The following is a 21,413-nucleotide window of genomic DNA, read 5'->3' as shown; positions in this document are numbered from 1 at the left end:
TCCTTAATGTAGAAACACTAGTGGAGGGCAGTTGACACTGGTGGTGGGATTGGTGTTGAAATATTATATGCCTAAACTACAACTATCAATAACTTTTTAAAACATGTTTTTTAATAAAATTGTAAAAATTACAAAAAATGACCCCATGACTGTGCTTCTGAGGCAGGTCTAGATTATACACTGTCATAGTCTTGTGTCACTCTCCCCAGTGGTCAGGCCTGCCCAGGTTTTGCTTTATCTGACCTGTGGACAGGGGGAGATGGTAGGTTCAGGTGCCTTATGTTACTCTCTGCAATACTTAGGATGACAAGGAACTGGTGGGTGTGGCATCCTGCTGGATTTTTGAAAGAAGTGAAGTTTTAATTTAAAATTAAGAGCTATATTACTTTCTTACTAAGTACTACATTCAGCGGTCAGAAAAATACAGATCGAATGTGAATTTTATTGGTAAATGTTTTTACTGAGTTATTTCCAACTAGATGAAACATTGCATAAAGGGTTGGGCAAAGCTGTGTCTCCACTATCCCCACTTCCATTTTGCTATTTTCCATTGGTGAATTTTGATTCTTATGTGAGCATTTCAGGAATTGTGGGGAGCAAAGCTTACAAGTTTTATATTAATTCCTTTGTTTATTATCAATTAAGGATTAATTTTATCACTAGAGGATCTGTTTTCCAAAGTTTGCACCAGTATAATTCATTGCATTTATGTTATATACTTTAGTCTACCTTCAATATTATCTGCCTTTTATTAAAGCAATTATTTATTTAAGATTTAAGATTTTAAAAGAAAAGTTTTGAATAGTTAGATTAAAATAATGAAGTCCTAGATTTTCAAAAGAATTTCAAGCATACTTTACGTAATCTAAAAAAGAAGCATCAAAATACTGATTTGTACTCATTTGAACTCCGCCACTAAAACTGATTATCTATAGCTATAATTTAATATGATCTATTAATTTGATGGTAATAAAACAATTTCACATTTTTAATTGGTATTTCCTACAAGGTTTAATTATTAATATATGAAACCATGGTTATGGGAATGATTATATTGTTACTGGGAAAAAGTTTGTGAGTATAATTTTAACCCAAATATGCAATATGAAAATGACTTCAATAGAGAAATTACAAATTGAATTTGTGATGGATGTCCTAAACACACAAGCACAATTTTAGGAAATGTTAAAAATGCTATTTTAGTTGTTTTTTGTAAACTCAAGCAAATATGTATGCAAAAATGTTGAATTGGAGCAAGGGTTTTCAAAAATTAATTAAAGTGTTTGATAGCAAAAGTGATACAGAAATATTGATAGATGAAGAAAATTTGCTCTATAATTTAGATGACTTTAGACTCCAATTTAATGAGTTAAATTGGTAATAAATTAAGTTAGTTTTCTACTAACATTTTTACTACCTCAAGATATGTAACATTTTAAGTGAAAAAAATTTGAGATTCTAAAATACAATTTCTATAAATTAATTAATCTTCAAAGTGCTGATGATTTTGTAAATAACTTTGTAAGGAAGACATGATTGCAAATGTTTAATCTACTTATACAATTTTATTGTCAGAAAGTATAAAATTTTGACTAAAAATTTCAGGATTAACAAGAAATCCTAAATGGTGAGATTTTTTTCTTCTTTTTAGGTGAACATTATACCGCTTATTGCCAAGGCAGATACAATTTCTAAAAATGATTTGCAGAAATTTAAGTGCAAGATAATGAGTGAATTAATTAATAACGACATTCAGATATACCAATTCCCAACAGACGATGAAAGTACTGCTCAATTGAACTCCTCTATGAATGTAAGTCTTTACTGAATATCAACTATAGCTCAACATAGGAATAAAATGTAATTTTGTAAGTAGCAATATTAATAACATTGATACTTGTATCTTTCAGAAATATTAGGTAGCTTACCAAAATCCAACTGGGGTATGTTTTGTTTTGAAATGTGTTTGCTGAAAATGAAATGTTTTTAAACTTCTTGTTGATACAGTTTAAAGATAAATCTGAAGATACTATATAATTCACCCATTAGATTATTTGCTTGTAAAACTGAATTTTAGAACATTTTTATTGTTAAAAATTTCGTGCAACCTTTGCTTTTTTTTAAATTTTTTTTATTAGTGAAACACCATGAGGTACAGTTATAGACTTATAAATTTTTGTGCTTGGGTTTCAGTTATACCCAAGCACAAAAATTCATGTTTCATGTTTACCCATCCCTCCCCCAGTGCCCATCCTCCACCACCATGGGTCCCAGCATCCCTCCCACCCCCCATCCCCCCCGCCGTCCCATCCTGCCTCTGTGGCATTTTTTTTTTAATTTTCTCTCAGTGTGTTAACTGTTTTCTTCTTTGTTCTAAACATCTCAGTTCCTTAAGATCTTTTTGTTAACTAGCTAATTTTTTAAAATTTATTTTTTATTGAGTCACCGTGAGATACACAGTTACAAAGCTATAGTCACACAGTGTTCCAACACCTATCCTTCCACTAGTGTACATTTCCCACGACCAATGACCCCAGTTTCCACCCTGCCTCTATGGCACACCTCTCTGTCTCTCTTTCTCTCTCTCTCTCTCTCTCTCTCTCTCCCCCACCCCTCTTTCTCCCTGACTCTTCCACCCCTGTCCCTGTCCCTTTGGGGCATTATGGTTTGCATACAGATACTAATTGCTTATCATGTTTATTCCTTTACATACTTTCAGCATTCAGTTCTTATCCAGAGTGATAATTTCCAACCATCTTTGTTATAGTGATCTCTTCTCTATACCAGCTGCCTTCTTCCCTAGCACCTGAGGCAAGTTTCTAGCCGTGGACCAATCTTCCTCATCCTTGTTTCTACTGTCCTTGGGTATTAGTGTCATATTATGTTTTATTAAATTCCACAAATTAGTGCAATTAAACCATTGATGCAACCTACAAGGTTGTATTTTTTGAAGATGCTTTAATTTCCTGATCTAGGCCTGTATTTCTATGAATATCCTTTTTGTTTGTTTGTTTCAGCCATATCCAGCAGTGCTCAGTAGTTGCTCCTGGCTTTGCACTTAGGAATGACTCCTGGTGGTGCTGGGGTGCCATATGGAATCCTAAATATTAGTCAGGTCGGCCTTGGGAAAGGCAAACACCCTACCCACTGTACTATTGCTCCAGCCCCTATGAACTTCCCTCTAAGTACTGCTTTTTTTTTCTTTTTGGATCACACCTGGCGATGCTCAGGGGTTGCTCCTGGCTCATGCACTCAGGAATTGCTCCTGGCGGTGCTCAGGGGACCATATGGGGTGCTGGGAATCGAACCTGTGTCGGTCATGTTGGCTGTGTGCAAAGCAAACGCCCTACCCACTGTGCTATCACTCCAGCCCCTCTAAGTACTGCTTTTGCAATGTCTTCCTAAGTGTACTAATAGCTCATATCTTCATTCTCACTTATTACAATGAATATTTTTATTTCCTCATTGACCTACTTGATTATTCAGCAACATGTTCAATCTCCAATTGTTTTCAATTGAGGTAATAATGGTGTGGCCGGAGTCATAGAACAGCAGTTAGAGCTGCTCTTGCCTTGCATACAGCAGACCTGGGTTTGATCCCAGACACACTCTATGATCCTATAATCCCATCTGGTAGTGATTGCTGAGTGCAGAGTCAAGAGTAAGCCCTGAGCACCTACTGCTCGGTGTGACCCCCCAGACCAAAAAAAAAAAAAATTGAGGCAACAGTGGTTTACAAGTGTAACCAGATGTCTCAGGGGTTAATTGTTACACACCAACCTCACCACTAGTGGAGCGCTGCCATTGGACCCATTCTGAATAGTTTTTGTTATATTAAACTTCCCCATGTTGCTTGGGGCCATCGGGACCACTCCATGCAAGACTCTACCTTGAGAGGCTAGATTGAAGGTAGAGTAGGTAGGTGTTTTTCTTGTATGTGGCTGACCCTGTTTGATCCCCGGCATCCCATGTGGTCCCCCAAATACCACCAGAAGTGATTCCTAAGCGCAGAGCCAGAAGTAACTCTTGCACATTTTCAGGTGTGCTGCCCCCTCACTCCTCACAACCCGCCAAAAAAGAAAAGACTCCCACCTTGCATGCATTAGGGTTCAGGTTTTGTTTTTGGGGTTTTTTTTTTTTTTTTGCTTTTTGGGTCACACCCGGTGATGCTCAGGGATTACTCCTGGCTTTGCACTCAGGGATCACTTCTGGCGGTGCGCAGGGAACCGTATGGGATGCTGGGAATCGAACCCAGATTGGCCACATGCAAGGCAAACACCCTACCTGCTGTGCTATCACTCCAACCCCTAGGGTTCAGTTCTTGAGCCTGGCAATGGGCTACCGCTCAGACTCAGTGCTGGGGATTAAACTTGGTGCTCAGTGCCTGATCGGTCCACCTCTGTGACTGATCTCCCTCACTCCAAATACTTGCATTTTGAGGGAGATGTTGAGGCCACACCTAATGGTACTTGAGGTTTGCTACTGGCTCTGTGCTCAGAGATCACTCCTGACTAGAACCGCATGCAATGTTGGATATCAAACTGGAGTTCGCCAGGTGCAAAGCAAGCACCTTAATTGTTGGACTATCTCTTCATCCCCACATGGTTGAATTTTTGCCAGATTTGCAGAAAATTTATAGCATCAATCCATTGTGATCCTAAAAAATGCTTGATATGATTGCAATCTTCATAACTTCATTTAGTTGATTTTTGTCCTAGAATATGGTTACCCTGGAGACTCCTCTATACATACTGGAGGAGCATTTGACTTTTGGAGGGTATTGTAAATGTTAATTAAAACCCTTATTTTCCAAGTTCTCATTTAAGGGTATGCTTACTCAGTGATTTACTCTCTGTTTTATCTATAGAATGGTGAGATTGGAGTATTAAATTTCCCTACTATTTTATACTGTTATTGATGTCCTCTTCAGCCTTGATAGTAATTGTTTGATACATACTGATGTTTCTCCATAGAATGTATATATATATATACACATATAAATAAGTATTTACTCCTCAATACACTAATTTCTTTAAATTTTTAAACTATAAACACTATGGTTTAGAAAATTGTCATAATACAATTTTGTATATATTGTACCACTGTAGCACTGTCCTCCCATTGTTCATTGATTTGCTCAAGTGGGCAACAGTAACGTCTCACAACAAATTGTGAGACTTGTTGTTACTGTTTTTGGCATATCGAATACGTCACAGGTAGCTTTCCAGGCTTTGCCGTGTAAACGAGATACTCTCGGTAGCTTGCCGGGCTCTCTGAGGGGGCAGAGTACAGTGTTCAGGAACTCAATGTTCCAACACCAATACCATCACCAAGTGTGACCTTCCCTCCACATTGTCCCAAGCTTTTCTCTCAAGCCAGCCTCCTACGCAGACACAAAATAATTTATTTTATACTGCTTGTTACAACATAATGGCAAATTGAATTTTTAAAAACATATTTCCATAAAATAAAATTTGTGAAAATAGTCACTGTGTCACAATGGGGTTACTAAAGTCATTTTCTGAGAGTTTACTGAGCTGTGTGCTGCTGCTTGAACCTTCTGTTTGTTGTTTTTGTCCGAGCTTAGTTAACGTCTATGCTACTTTCCCATCTAATTTGCTGTGCTCCTCCTGGGCTATCAGTATTTTGGAATTTAGAGGTGTCATGCAGCCGTGTATGTGGCTATGCACTCCAAGTGCTGCAGGATCTATAGAACTAAGGGGATTCTCAGCCCACAATCTTCCAGAGGGGGACCCAGAGTTTTAAGCCTGAAGAGCAGCATACATGTGAGTAGCATCAGCTTGACTTGGCATCTCTTCTGAGATTAGTCAGAAAGCTGTGAAGTTGGGCTGTTGCTTACATGGTGGCAGCTGTGGCATGTGGGGCTTACTACATTAATTTTTAAATAATTACATAATGCTCACCCCTGTTTCTTTAGTCTGGTGTAATTCCATTTGTTTATTTTTGTTTCTGCTTCCGTTGCCAATGGAATTGTATCTTTGAACATATCTCTGAGGTCCAAATCTCAAAGTGTTTTGCCAATGTCTGAGCATAAGGTCTTTGATCCTCTTTGATTCTTTTTGTTTGAGACATGAATCTGGGTTCAATATTTTTTCATGTGTTTATCCAGATTTCACATTTGTTGAAGAGGCCATCTTTACTCCACTTCATTACTCTGCTCCTGTGTTGAAAATTGGTTGACCATAGATCTGGGGATTTGTCTTTGGGTACTCATCGATCAGAGTCTTTCCTTATTCCAGATTATGCTATATTGATCACTATAGTTTTATAATAAAGTTTCAGATCAGGCAATGAATTTCCCCCAGGGAACTGGAGAAATAGCATAGCTGGTAGGGCATTTGCCTTGCACACAGCTGACCTGGGTTCGATTCCCAGCATCCCATATGGTCCCCTGAGCACCGCCAGATGTAATTTCTGAGTGTATGAGCCAGGAGTAACCCCTGTGCATCTCTGGGTAGCACTGTAGCACTGTCCTCCCGTTGTTCATCGATTTGCTCGAATGGGCCCATCTCCATTGTGAGACTTGTTATTACAGTGTTTGGCATATCGAATATGTCATGGTGTAACCCAAAATGAAAAAGAAAGCTCTCCCCCAAACAAAAGTCCAGGCCTAGAGAGTTCTTTCAAACCCTTAAAGATTTACTGCTGGGGCTGGAGCGATAACACAGCCCGGTAGGGCATTTGAATCCCAGCATCCCATATGGTCCCTTGAGCACCGCCAGGAGTAATTCCTGAGTGCAGAGCCAGGAGTAACCCCTGAGCATCACCAGGCGTGACTCAAAAAGCAAAAAAAAAAAAAATCCTGCCAATTCTTTTCAAGCTCTTTAAGGAAATAGAAGAAGCTAACACTCCTGAATAACACTCCTAACACTCCAGTAGAGCAAATACTATACTCAATGGGAAAAAGCTAAAGGCAGGCACAATACAGGTTTGACCAGTCTCATCACTTCTATTCTCAACACTTCTAAAGAAATAGATCAGACAGTTCTGAAATTTGTATGAAAATTTTCCCACCCCTCAAATAGCTAAAGCAATCCTTGAAAATAATAAGATCAAAGGCATCATTTTCTCCACTTCAAGCTGTACTATAAAGTGGCAGTAGAAACAGTGTGGTACTGAATTTGAGTGGCACTCAAATCAATGGAAGATAATTGAAAATCCAAAAAAGAAAAGGTATATGATCAGTTAATCTTTGATAAAGAGTAAAAAAATATGAAGTGGAGCAAAGAATGTCTTTTCAAGTGGTATTGGGAAAACTAGTGGGCTACATGCAAAAAACTGAACTCAGATCTTTTTCTATTTCTAACACTATGCACAGAATAAAATAAAAATTGATTCAAAAAATTGATTAAATACCTTGATATAAAATTTGAATACAGAAGGTATATAGAGAAAAATACAGACAGAACTCTTGCTTGGCATTGAAGCTAGAGTCATCTTTAAGAACAAAATGCCCCATTCTGGAAAGAAAGATGGCAGCCACATGGGAGCCTTGTGGAGAGCCAGGTATGAGCCAGTGGTGATGGGGCGACTAAAACCTCATGGGAAGGGGGGCCTTCCAGCACGTCCTTCACGCCTTACCGAGGTCACCAGTTGTCCCCCACGAGCGGCTCTCCGGCACGGCCATGGCTCCAGAGCACAGAAACCAATCTCTTAATTATCTGACTCTCAGTAGAAATACTTCAGGGTTAACAAGCAAAATAGCAGAAATCCAAAACCGTGTGGCCACGTTAGCGGCCGCGCAACATCATTTAATTCTTGAACCCAGCTGTAGAAAGCAAATCATTTCACAACGCTTTTTCAGCGGGTCTGATTTGGGGTGTAAACTCTAAATAATAATGGTGCATCTTTTATTGAAACAATGAATCTAGTCAAAGTAGATAGAGTGTTAACTAGAATTCATCTGCCTCACAGGCATTGGGAGGGGTGGGGGTTGGGGTTTATTGGGGTTCTTCATGATGAAAAATAAGTATTGGTAAAGGGAAATGTGTTTGATATTTGCATGACCGAGACCTAAACCTGAAAGCTTTGTAACTTTTCCCACAGTGATTCAATAAATAAATAAATTATTTAAAAAAAGAATAAAATGCCCCTGACCAAGCAAGTGGTGACAAAGATAAATAAATGGGACTGCATTAAATTAAGAAGCTTCTGCACCTCGAAGCAATGACCAGAGTACAAAAAATGCCCACAGGTTAGAAGAAATTATTTACCCGCTTATCTGATAAAGGGTTAATTAATGCCCGAGGTATATAAAGCACTGATACAAGGGGGAAAAATGTCCAAAGTAATCCAAAAATGGGGAGATGAACAGAAATTCTCCAAAGAAGGAATACAAATGGCCAAAAGGCATATAAAAATGCTCTATATCACTAGCCATCATGGAGATGCAAATCAAAATACCAATGAGATATCATCACACACCAGAAAGACTAGCAGTCATCACAAAGATCAACAACAACCAGTTGTGGGGAAAACCGGACCTTCATTCACTACTGGTGGGAGTGTGGACTGATTCAGTCTTTCTTGAAAGACAACACGGAATACCTATCCAAATTCAGATGATGCTCTTCAAGGACCTAGAAAATCCAGTAATAAATTTTTTTTTTGAAATCAGAAAAAGCCCAAAATAACCAAAGTCATCACTTGATCACTTGATCCCCCGTTATTCATCGATTTACTCGAGCGGGTGCCAGTAACATCTCCATTCATCCCTGTTACGTGCTAGCGTAGCCCAATGGCATCTGTTCGTTCTAGGAACATGCAGAGCCTCAAACCGATCATTCAGGGTCTTGACGAAGAAGTCTGACCATCTTGTAGGTGGGCGTCCACGCGATCTTTTGACATCCCCGTGGAATCCAGTCAATAATAGCTCTAGTCCAGCGGTTGTCTGTAAACCTCATTACGTGTCCAGCCCATCTGATTTTTGATGCCTTGGCAAATGAGACAGCGTCCCTGAGTCTTGAGCGTTGACGGAGATCAGAACTCCGGATTCTACCTCTCATTTGAGTGAATCGTGATATTCCATGCATAGCTCTTTCAATTCCTCTTTGAGAGACCCGAATAGCATTCTCATCCTGTTTTCGTAGGGCCCAGGTCTCTGAGGCATATGTTAATGCAGGAAGAACAGTGGAATCGAAAAGATGTGCTTGTAGCTGGAGGTTCTTTGTCTTCTTAGTTATTTCTTCAACGCTCTTGAAGGCATTCCAAGCTGCTCTCTTCCTCCTGCGCAACTCAGGTGCCAGGTCATTCATCATGTTGATTTCTCGACCTAGGTATATATAACTGTTGTATTCGGAGATGGTGGTTCCGTTGAGAGCGAATGGAGCGTCAGGAATAAGGCTGTTTCTCATAAACATTGTCTTTGTAAGATTCAGCTGTAATCCAACCTTTCCACACTCCCGGTCAAAGTCGGTCAGCATTTGTGCTGACTTTTTATTTACATTCATTTAATTTTTCAGGATACCTTAAACCAAAGTCATATTGAAAAATAATAAATTAGGAGATATCACATTATCAAATTTAGAACTGTATTATGAAGTTATAGTGTATGTATATTAAATAGTATATATATGATAAATCATGGTACTAGAATAAAAATAGGTTCTCTGATCTATAGGTCATAATCAAATGCCCAAGGATAAAACCATATATATATGGACAGTTAATTTTCAATAGGTAGTTAAAAACATGAAGTGGAGTAGAGATAGCCTCTTAACAAATGATGCTGGGAAAACTACGTGTAAAAAATTAAAGCTGGATCCATATCTCACCCCTAAAGTCAATTGAAAGTGGATCAAAGACCGTGAGATCGACTGGAAGCTATAAAGTACATTGAGAAAAGTATAGGCAGAATGCTCCAATATTTGTACCTCAAAGGCATCTTCAATTATGTGATATCACTGACAAAAGCAACAAAATTAAAAATAAACAAATGAGACTACATTAAATTAAAGAGATTCTGTGTGGCCAAAGAATATATAAAATACAAAGATCAACAAAAAAAATTAAAAACCTCTTTAAAATTTTAAAATTCCATTTTAAATATCCTATAAAAATAGGGAGAGGAAATGAATAGACATTTCTCAGAGTGAGACAGGTGTATGGCTAGTAAGTACACCACTTATCATTAAAGGAAATCAAAATCAAGATGACAATAAGACAAAAATCGCACACCAGTGAGAATGACACATATCAAAAATAGTAGGAACAATCTGTGTTAGTGGGGATGTAGTGAAAAAGGAAATCTCATCCACCGCTGGTGGGAATGCTGTCTGGTTAAACCCCTGTGGAAAACAGTATGGAGAGTCCTCAGTAAGCTTAGAATTGAGCAGCAATTCCACTTTGGAGCAAATACCCCAGGACAAGAAATCATTCATACAAAATGATGCACATCACTAGTCATTGCAGCACTTTGAACAATAGCTAAAATGTAGAATCAACCTAGGTGTCCAATGACAGGTGAACGGATTATGAAGATGTGGTGTATATATGCACAGTGGAATACTATGCAGTTTCAGGGAATGATGAATTCATGCAATTTACTGCAACCTGGTTAGAACTCGAAGATGTCATATTGCATGTAGTAAGATAGAAGAAAAAAGACAAACAAAGGATTATTTTACCCATCTGTGGTATAAAGAATGATTGGATGAGGAAATGTAAGGTAGTAAGGAGATGATGCCCAGCTCACCCTTGACTCCACAGTTTAGAGAGGAGAAGGAAGAAAATGAAAGAAACCAAAGAAAGAAGAGAAAGAGAAGTCGTTGAGGAACAGAGATCAGGACTTCAGTTACACTGATGATGTGGAAGAGATATCTATCCAAAGCACAGACTCAACAACACTGAAAACTTGAGATCTAAACTGCAATCAACAAAGTTCGTAAAGTGCCTGTGAATGTGGCAAGTGGGGTAGGGAGGGGGGCAATCTAAACTGTGTTCTCTATCTCAAGTTCTTCCTATGCTTCCTATGCTAAGGAAAGTGGAACTTGCTGTGGGTTGGTGCCAAAGACATGAAGAACTGTATATAGGCTGGTTCCAAAGGCCATTCAGGAAGTCAGGAATGTAGGTGCAAAGGGATATGCATAAGGTTGGGACCATAGCCACTGTGACCTACTGGAATTGGCATCACTGGGTGTTGAGGCTGCAGACATGCTGGCCTTATTCAGAACCAGTCTTTAGTGATTAGAGTCAAGACATGCCATAGAGGGGCTGGAGCAATAGCACAGTGGGTAGGGTGTTTGCCTTACATGCGGCCGACCTGGGTTTGATTCCCAGAATTCCACATGGTCCCTGAGCACCACCAGGGGTAATTCCTGAGTGCAGAGCCAGGAGTAACCCCTGTGCATCGTCAGGTGTGACCCAAAAAGAAAAAAGAATACATGCCATAGAAAACTCTATGCATTGAAGATACAGGATAAGTGTATTTATGATATTTGCATTATGATATTCTTATCTGAGAATTGAATAATGAGCCATAGTTGCTCATTATTCAAGGCAGAGAGAATTTTGATAAGGGAAAATGATTGATATTGTTCTTACTTTATAGGGGTATTTACCTTTTGCTGTAGTAGGGAGTATGGATGAAGTGAAAGTTGGAAAAAGAATAGTCAGAGGTCGTCAGTACCCTTGGGGAGTTTTACAAGGTAAATACGATGAAAATGTGCAAGGTTGTTTTGAAATTATTTTAATGTATATATTAACATTTATTTTAGCAATAACTAATTTGGGTAACTTGATAAATAGTAAAATCACATATTCTGTTGTATTTAAATGGTGTATATTCTGATTATTATTTATTTATTCTCATAGTTTTCTGAATGGTACTTTTGGAAGAAAAATTCATAGAGCTTCCTCACTTATTCTATTATGCCTCCTGCATGTTATTTTTATGCACAAACTATCATATTGAGAATGCTAGTAAATGCTTTGAATAAAGTACTTTTTTAAAAGTAGCTGCATAAATAGTATTGTTTTAATCATTACATGAATATTTAAAAATACATTTAACATTTTTCTAGAAAAAAAGGATGTCAAATATTAAAAAATAATTATAGTTAGGAATAAATTATATCTGTATATTACTATTACTTAATTTCTACATGGATCTGGTTCATCTGTTCAAAATGAGTTATTAAGGATTAAATTCTCTCTACCTGTAACAATTTAAAATTTTTATAGTTATTTTTCTCTTTTTTTTTTTTTTTTGCTTTTTGGGTCACACCCGGCATTGCACCGGGGTTACTCCTGGCTCATGCACTCAGGAATTACTCATGGTGGTGCTCGGGGGACCATATGGGATGCTAGGAATAGAACCTGGGTCGGCTCCGTGCAAGGCAAATGCCGAACCAGCTGCGCTATCGCTGCAGCCCCTTTCTCTTCTTTTTGGGGGCGTCCTACTAGCAAGTTTTAGATGTTACTCTTGACTCTCTACACCGAAGCCACTTTCAGTGGTGCTTGGGAGTCACGTGGTGCTGGGGATAGCATTGGGGTCAGCCACATGTCAGCCAGACCCTTCTACTATTTCTCTGGCCCCAGTTATTTTTAAAAACATTTTTACATATCACTCTTTTATACTTAAAATGCATTAGAAATTTGACTTATTACAGGGCTGTACTAGGAGTGCTAGTACATGATGACTACTACTGGCTTGGTGCTTGGAAGTCATTTCCAGCATGCTTGGGGTGATTATGTGATGAAAGGGATTGAATCCAGGCTCCTGAATGCAGATTATGCACTCTACAATCCTTTGAGTTATCTCCCCAACAGCAATATATTAGAAAACTTTTAATTTATGGAACATAATTTAAACTATATATTTTAATAAATATTTAATTAACTTACAATATCAGAAGTAACTATGCATAATATATTGTGCATAACATATGACAGGTACAGGACAGAACCACGTGAGGTTTTTAATTGACTTTAAATATTCACTAATTCAGTTTTAGGAATGTGATATATACATAAAATTTGATAGCAAAGCTATTCATAATTATTAAGACATTTATGATTACAAATTTAATGGAATTTTTTAATTCAGTGAAATTCTATTGCATTATTTGATATATATATGTGAAATGTGCTGAAGAAATTTTGTAAAATACTAACATAATTATTATCTATGTCAGATGTTATCCCAACATGTTATTTCACTTTTATCTATTATTTAAAGCAGATTTTCTAGTCTATCAATATTCTATTTAAAATTTTAGCATGTAACCTTATTTTCGTGGTGAAAAGAATTATAGCTACTCACCAAAATAATACTTTGCTATTATATAACAGCAAATTATATACTTATACATTTATAATAAATCATTTTATCACATGAATTTAATTTGAAAATACTTATTGAAAGCTAGATGTTACTAATAAGTTCTCTGGTTTAATTTTTCTGCCTAGTGGAAAACGAAAATCACTGTGACTTTGTTAAGCTTCGGGATATGCTTCTTTGTACAAATATGGAAGACTTGAAAGAACAGACTCACATTAGACATTATGAACTCTACAGGTACTATAAATTGCAGGAAATGGGTTTTACTGAAGTGGGCCCAGACAACCAGCCAGTTAGGTAAGTGGCGATCTTGCAAGGATCCATTTCTCTGCTTTTGTAAACACTATGGAAGCAAATAGGAAAATCCCCTGAATCGTTTGGGAGTGAGAATAACTATGCTTAAATAATAAGTGGGAAATCTTAAATTTTGGGTTCTTAAAATTATCTTCAGACTTATATGGAGAAAGTTAGTAATATAAATATAAGACAACATCATGTTCATTATATACTGAAATACAGTATCAAACAAATGTATGTGCTAAAATGTGTACTAAAAAGAAAAATATTTAACTTTTTTGTGTATTTTTATTTTTATCTTGTTGAGGAACTTTTGAATCAATGCTCATGAGCCCAGTGGTGATTTTGGTGTTATTCAGCTAACTAAGAGAGATGGCTCAGTGCTTAGTGATACTGCTCATAATCTGTGATTTTTAAAGTCTGTCAGAATCACAGCAGGCAGTGATGATTAGGGTGCAGAGATCAAACTCTGGCTCAGGCACTTGCAAGGCATATGCTCTAGCATGTTGGGCTACCTCTCTGGTTACTTTTTTAATATTGTATATGGGTAGATATGTATCAGAAAGGGATGAAAAATATTAGCAGGTTGAAAAAAGTTGGAAGGGATCTTAAGAACTATTATTTGGTGGGAGAAAAGTAAAAGTTTCAGTGCAACGTATGGTCACTATATTAAAATAGAATGAAGGTAGGGGTGGCAGGAGGGAAACTGGGAACTCTGGTGCTGGAAAATGTACACTGGTGGAGGAATGGGTGCTGAAATCTAGTGTTTCAGTATGACTGAAACCTAATCATGAACAGATTTGTAAGGGTCTATCTCACAGTTGATTCAATTACCTCAACATCAGACCAGAATCCATAAGGTACATTGAAGACAAGGTCGGAAAAACCCTCCACGGTATTGAGTCTAACGGCCTCTTCAAAAATGACATGTCACTGACCAACCAAGTGGAAAGAGATAAATAAATTGGACTATATTAAACTAAGAAACTTCTGCACCGCAAAAGATACAGTGACCAAAATGCAAAGGCAATCTACAGAATGGGAAAGGATATTCACCCAATACCCATCTGTTAAGGTGTTGATAACAAAGATATACAAAGCACTGGTTGAACTCCACAAGAAGAAAACATCCAACCCCATCAAAAAATGGGGTGACGAAATGAACAGAAACTTTCTCAAAGAAGAAATCCGAATGGCTAAAAGGCACATGAGAAATTGCTCTACATCACTTATCATCAGGGAGATGCAGATCAAAACAACAATGAGATATTATCTCACACCACAGAGACTGGCCCACATCCGAAAGAACAAAAGCAACCGGTGTTGGTGCAGATGTGGCAAGAAAGGGACCCTCCTTCACTGCTGGTAGGAATGCCGACTGGTTCAGCCCTTCTGGAAAACAGTATGGACGATTCTGAAAAAATTAGAAATTGAGCTCTCATTTGACCAAGCAATACCACTCATGGGAATATATCCCAGAGAGGCAAAAAAGTATAATCAAAATGACATCTGCACTTGTATGTTTATTGCTGCACTGTTCACAATAGCCAAAATCTAGAAAAAACCCGAGTTCCCGAGAACAGATGACTGGTTAAAGAAACTTTGGTACACCCACACAACGGAATACTATGCAGCAGTTAGAAAGGATGAAGTCATAAAATTTTCAAACAAGTGGTTCTACGTGGAAAGTATCATGTTAAGCAAAATGAGTCCGAAAGAGAGGGACAAAAATAGAAAGACTACACTCATCTGGGGAATATAAAGTAACAGAATGGGAGACGAAAATCCAGAAATAGTTGAGATAAGTACCAGGAGGTCTGTTCCATGGCTTGAAAGCTGGTAGCACATGCTGGGGGAAAATGCAGCTCAGATAGAGAAGGGAACACCAAGTAAAGGGGGACAAAAGGAGGACTCTCTTGGGATGCGAGACACGTGCTGAAAGTAGACTATAGACTGAGCATGATGGTCACTCAATACCTCTATTGCAAACCACAACATCCTAAAGTAAAGAGAGAGCAAAAGGGAATTCCCTGCCATAGAGGTGGGGTGGGGTGGGATGGGGGTGGGAGGGCTACTGGGTTCATTGGTGGTGGAGAATGGGCACTGGTGGAGGGATGGGTACTTGATCATTGTATAACTGAAACCCAAATACAAAAATATGTAAGTCTACAACTGAACCTCATGGTGTTTCACTAATAAAATAAATACTTAAATATAAGAAATAAATAAATAAATAAAGTGTAATGATTTGTATTGCAAAAGTATGACAGCTCCTGTATCCAGTTACATCAGCTATGATTCTTTGAAGTCAATCCAAAATGGAACTGACTGTCTTAATTAAATCATATATTGCAGGAATAGGAAATCACTGATAAAAGTGCTTCAAGAGTCTAGAACTCAAAATATATACACATATTTAATTATTGTACTTCAATTTTTATACTTTTATGTAGAAATTTCTAATTCTGTATATATGAAAATATTGTAAGTGTACTTATATTGTACTTAACATAAATGCCTATTTTTAATGCTTATTTATGAGGCTTTTAATATGAAAATAATAAAATTTCTTCTTAGTTTTCAAGAAATATATGAAGCCAAAAGGCAGGAGTTCTTTGATCAATGTATGAGGGAGGAAGATGAGTTGAAACAAAAGTTCATGCAGAGAATAAAGGAAAAAGAAACAAATTTTAAAGAAGCTGAAAAAGAGGTAAGTACTGCTGTTTTGCTATACTTTTTAGTATAAGACCACACCACACTCCACAGAGATAGAGGATGTTAGACTATTTCTAGTGACATTAGGCCTGGTGCTTTGGACCTGAAGAAACAGGTGCTACTTGGGCCCGGCAATGTCTGCCACATCCAGTGATGCTTAGAGGACCACTGAAGATACATTGTATAGTGCTTGGCAGATGGAGTGGGGAGGACGGGGTGTGTGGCGCTCGGAATAAAACTCAAGAGCTGCACATCTTCTCCTCAGTACCCAATTTTAATTCAATTTTAGATGTTCTATTAACTTATGGGTTTACTTTCAAAGTTTAGTTACTATTATTGGATAATGTTCCTTAGTCTTCAAAAATTATTGCATTCACATAGGTTTTGGAAAAAGCTATCATCAAAAAATTAAAAACCCTATCAAGTGTGAAAAGATACTTTCACATCATTGTATGATGAGCAATTATTTTTCAAAATATATGAAGACTCATAAATCTCAACAACAAAAATAAAGAGCATGAGGGGCTGGAGCGATAGCACAGCAGGTAGGGCGTTTGCCTTGCATGCGGCCGACCCGGGTTCGATCCCCAGCATCCCATATAGTCCCCCAAGCATTGCCAGGAGTAATTCCTGAGTGCAGAGCCAGGAGTGACCCCTGAAAATTGCTGGGTGTGACCCAAAAAGCAAAAAAATAATAAAATTTAAAAAATAAAGGGCATAATTAAATGGGCAGATAATTTATATATTCAATTTATGTATTGAATACAAATATGTATTCAAATAAAATGTCTCGATGAACAGGCACATGAAAAGAGGTCAATGGCCAGAGAAAGAGAACAGAGGTTAAGGTGCTTCTCTTGCATAGAGTGGACCACGCTTGGATTCCTAGCTTGGCTTACGGACTCCTGAAAACCAGCAGGAATGACACCTGAGCAAAGAGCTGGAAGAAAACCCTGAAAGTCACTGTATAAGGAGCACCCCCAACCAAAATGATTATTATTATTTTGCTTTTTGGGTCACACCCAGCATTGCACAGGGGTTACTCCTGGCTCAGGCACTCAGGAATTACTCCTGGTAGAGCTCGGGGTACCATATGGGATGCTGGAAATCGAACCCAGGTCGGCTGTGTGAAAGGCAAATACCCTACCCACTGTGCTATCGCTCCAGCCCCTAAAATGATTATTTTTTAAATGAATTTTTCATCTCTATTATAAAGGAAATGTAGATGAAAACAATGATATATCATCTAACACCTGAAAAAATGACCCTTATCCCAAATACAAGAAACAAAAAGTGTTGGGGAGGGTCTGGAGAGAAGGTAAACTTTGTACACTATTTACACAAAAAATGCAAATTGCTGTAACTAATATAGAGATCCTAGAACAAGTATGGACACCTCTTCCCAGGGTGAGGTGGGGTGAAGGTAATGGTTGTAGGCTCAGGTACAATGGGGCCAGTGATTAAAAATCAGAGATAAGCTGAAGCATAAAGAAAAAGAAGAAAATAACATTTTGGAAAACTTCATATTTGTTTCATCCTACTGTATAACATAGAATTAAAGTCACTGAAGAAGATACAATTCCAGGAGACACACAGTAAAGTTTTATCTGAAAAACAATGGTAGATTTTTTATTGCAAATAAGTTTGGGAATCTCTTGTTTTAGACTATAAGACAAATTTAGTAGTTATCAGAATACTGGGGGAAGTTAATTGAGTATATTGGGTCAATTGTATGGTTAAGTTTCAATTAGACATTTATTGTGGATATAATATATACAGATGTTAATATTTAATGATGCCTAACTAGAACATATTATATTATAACCAGAGCAACTTCAATGATTCATTGTGATCTTTTCAGAGAGTTATCTACCTGCATAGCTTATCCTTTTACCAATTTATAATTATTTATATACTAAAGAGAACACTAGCTTGTTTTTTTTAATATTTAAAGTACATATAGTGTTTATCGGGCTGGAGTGATAGCACAGCGGGTAGGGAGTTTGCCTTGCACACAGTCAACCGAGTTCGATTCCTCCGCCCCTCTTGGAGAGCCTGGCAAGCTACCGAGAGTATCTCACCCGCTCGGCAAAGCCTGGCAAGCTACCCGTGATGTATTCGATATGCCAAACACAGTAACAAGTGTCACAATGGAGATGTTCCTGGGCCCGCTCGAGCAAATCGATGAAGAACAGGACAGTGACAGTGATAGTGTTTTTCAGTAGTCAAAGACTTTAATCGTTTTGCACATACATATGTTCCCTGGGGGGTCATATATTGGCTGAGAGTGCTTATTTTGTTGTTTTAACACCAGAAGTTCCAAGAAAGAGAACTGTAGCGACTATCCCCCACACATCTGGGTAGCATCACATTTGCATGATTGATACTTTTTGTTGCACTTGAGCCATTATCCTTGGATCCTGGTTCAGATTTTTATCCTGAGATTCTGTATATGTGATATGAAATTCTCATATGCATAGTCTAGATGGGCACTATTAAGATAGAACTGGAAAATACCATATTAAGTAAGTCAGAAGAAGGATAAACAGGATGATATCACTTATATGTGGTATTTATAATAACTGAATGATGGAATGCAAAGGTATAAAGGGAGGATGCCCAGATCACCTTTGGCCCCAGAGTATAGGAAGAAGGAAAGAAATACAGTAGAGGAGAGAGGAAGAGGCAGATGAGAAATAGCGAGGGGGGCAGGGCTCAACCATATGATATATATTCAGGTATATTAGTAGTGTTAAGGAATGACAGAACTAAATATTGAAATCACAGAGTCAACAACACTGAAGTAGCACTGCAGCACCATTTTCCTGTTGTTCATCGATTTGCTCAAACGGGCACCAGTAGCGTCTCCATTGTGAGACTTGTTGTTACTGTTTTTGGCATACCGAATATGTCACCAGGAGCTTGCCAGGCTCTGCCATGGGGGCGGTATACTCTACGATAGCTTGCGGGGCTCTCCGAGAGGGACCGAGGGAGGGAGGAATGAAAGCCGGGTCTGCCACGTGCAAGGCAAATGCCCTACCCGCTGTGCTGTTGCTCCAGCCCTGAAGTAATGAAACCCAAAATTTAACAACTGAGCTTTAAAGGGTGCCTGTGGGGGTTGGAGAGATAGCACAGCCGGTAGGGCGTTTGCCTTGCATGCGCCCAACCCGGGTTCGATTCCCAGCATCCCATGTGGTCCCCTGAACACCGCCAGGAGTTAATTCCTGAGTGCAGAGCCAGGAGTAACCCCTGTGCATCGCCAGGTGTGACCCAAAAAGAAAAAAAATTAATTAATTAAAAAAATAATAAAGGGTGCCTGTGAAGAAGGGAGGCTGTGGGGGGCAGGATGGGGAACATTGGTGGAGGGAAGTCGACACTGGCAGTAGGCTTAGTGCTGGAGCATTGTACAGCTAAAACTCAGCTATGAATAACTTTGCAAATGATGCTTCTTTAATAAAATTTAAAACATATAGTCATTCACTCTATTTTTAGATTGGTAAATTCAGCCTATTATTGTTTATGCTAATTATTAACATATGGAGATTGCATTCTATTGTTTTTAGGTTAGCTTGTATTTCCTTGTTTTTTTCCATTTTTTTTTTTTGCTTTCCCTATTTTTTTCTATGTCCATTTTTTTTTTTTTTGCTTTTTGGGTCACAACCGGCAATGCACAGGGGTCACTCCTGGCTCTGCGCTCAGGAATTACCCCTGGCGGTGCTCAGGGGACCATATGGGATGCTGGGAATCGAACCCGGGTCGGCCGCGTGCAAGGCAAACGCCCTACCCGCTGTACTATCGTTCCAGCCCCACTATGTCCATTTTCATTTAAATATATTTTCCTATTTACCTTAGTCTCTCATTGATCATTATTTGATTTAAATGTTACTTATCAAGATTTTTTATTGCAATGCTGAGAATGCAAAATTGGTAATGCTTGAGGATCATCTATGGTATTAATTGGGGGGAACAGCACTGAGCACCACTTAGGGGTTCCATAGGGTGCTCTTACACCCAGTGCCTCTTGTTACCATAGCATCAGTACTGGTGGTGCTGAGAATTGAACCCAGGACTCACACATGCAAAATTTAGGCTTTACCACTTGAACTATATTCCCAGCTCAGATTTTTTTTTGTTTTGTAATTAGCTTCATCTTTGTATAAAACAGTATTAAAATAGTGTATTTTAGAACTAGTATTTTGACTCGTAATTATTTAATTATACTAATTCTGTCTTTTGCTTTCTATCCATTATGTTCTGTTATTTCATATCACTATTGTTTCTGTTTCTGCATTACTACTTATCCCTTATAAAAAGTATTGTTCTTTTGCTGTTTTAAATATAGAAGAACCCCATTCAGTATTTCTTATTTGATATACCTATTTATTTGTTGGCTAAGTAAAAACACATATTCTTAGGGATGTGTCATTTCACTGTGTTTTGCATCACAGTCTCATATTTGTTTTATAGCTACAGGATAAGTTTGAACATCTTAAAAGAGTACAACAAGAGAAGACAATTAAACTTGAAGAAGAGAGAAGACAATTGGAGGAAGAAATAATAGAATTTTACAAAATGAAGACAGCCTCTGAAACACTGCAAACTCAGCTCTGCATCAATATGAAAAAGGACAAAGAGCGTAAGAAATAGTCCTCTTTTATCGATTTCCATGTAAAGAAAGCCCTATAACTCTTAGGTGTATCTTCCTGAAAGCTTATCTTTATAGCACTTAATTTTCTTAAGCTCTACAAAAGTAAAGTATTATTATCATTTATTTAGCCCAACTTGAATAGTAAATTCCCTGTAAGAGTACCTTGTTAATCTAACTAATGGTATATTCTCAATATTTACAGAAAATCTGTTCTCACTACTTTTCCAAAAGAAAAAAATCAAACACATAGAGTAGTAAGATGTGTTTATTATCTATGGTAATTATTTATAATCTCCCTTGTGGTTTCAGTGCACAAGTATGATTATTTGTTTTCATATGTAAATAGATGCTGGGTCTTTGGGAAGTTTAGGAATAAAATATTGTTACAAAAAGGTATTTTAAAGCCAATTTTTATATCAAACTTGACAGAATTTATTAGAAATATTTTCACAA

The 21,413-nt window shown here is 37.8% G+C and overlaps 1 protein-coding gene across 1 annotated transcript in view; it reads left to right on the top strand.

The window, feature by feature from the left end:
- The window catches only part of SEPTIN14 (septin 14), a 38,193-nt gene extending 17,234 nt beyond the window's left edge, over positions 1-20,959 (top strand). The window contains exons 4-8 of the mRNA XM_056137661.1: positions 1,652-1,813; positions 11,570-11,666; positions 13,429-13,597; positions 16,175-16,307; positions 20,780-20,959. Of these exons, the coding sequence (XP_055993636.1) occupies positions 1,652-1,813; positions 11,570-11,666; positions 13,429-13,597; positions 16,175-16,307; positions 20,780-20,959 (741 nt within the window). The remainder of the gene's footprint in view (positions 1-1,651; positions 1,814-11,569; positions 11,667-13,428; positions 13,598-16,174; positions 16,308-20,779) is intronic.
- The last annotated feature ends 454 nt before the right edge of the window (positions 20,960-21,413 follow it).

This window comes from Sorex fumeus, unplaced genomic scaffold, assembly GCF_029834395.1.
Source record: "Sorex fumeus unplaced genomic scaffold, SorFum_2.1 ptg000126l, whole genome shotgun sequence".
In the NCBI taxonomy this organism is placed as follows: domain Eukaryota; kingdom Metazoa; phylum Chordata; class Mammalia; order Eulipotyphla; family Soricidae; genus Sorex; species Sorex fumeus.
This window is presented reverse-complemented; position numbering and strand designations above follow the sequence as displayed.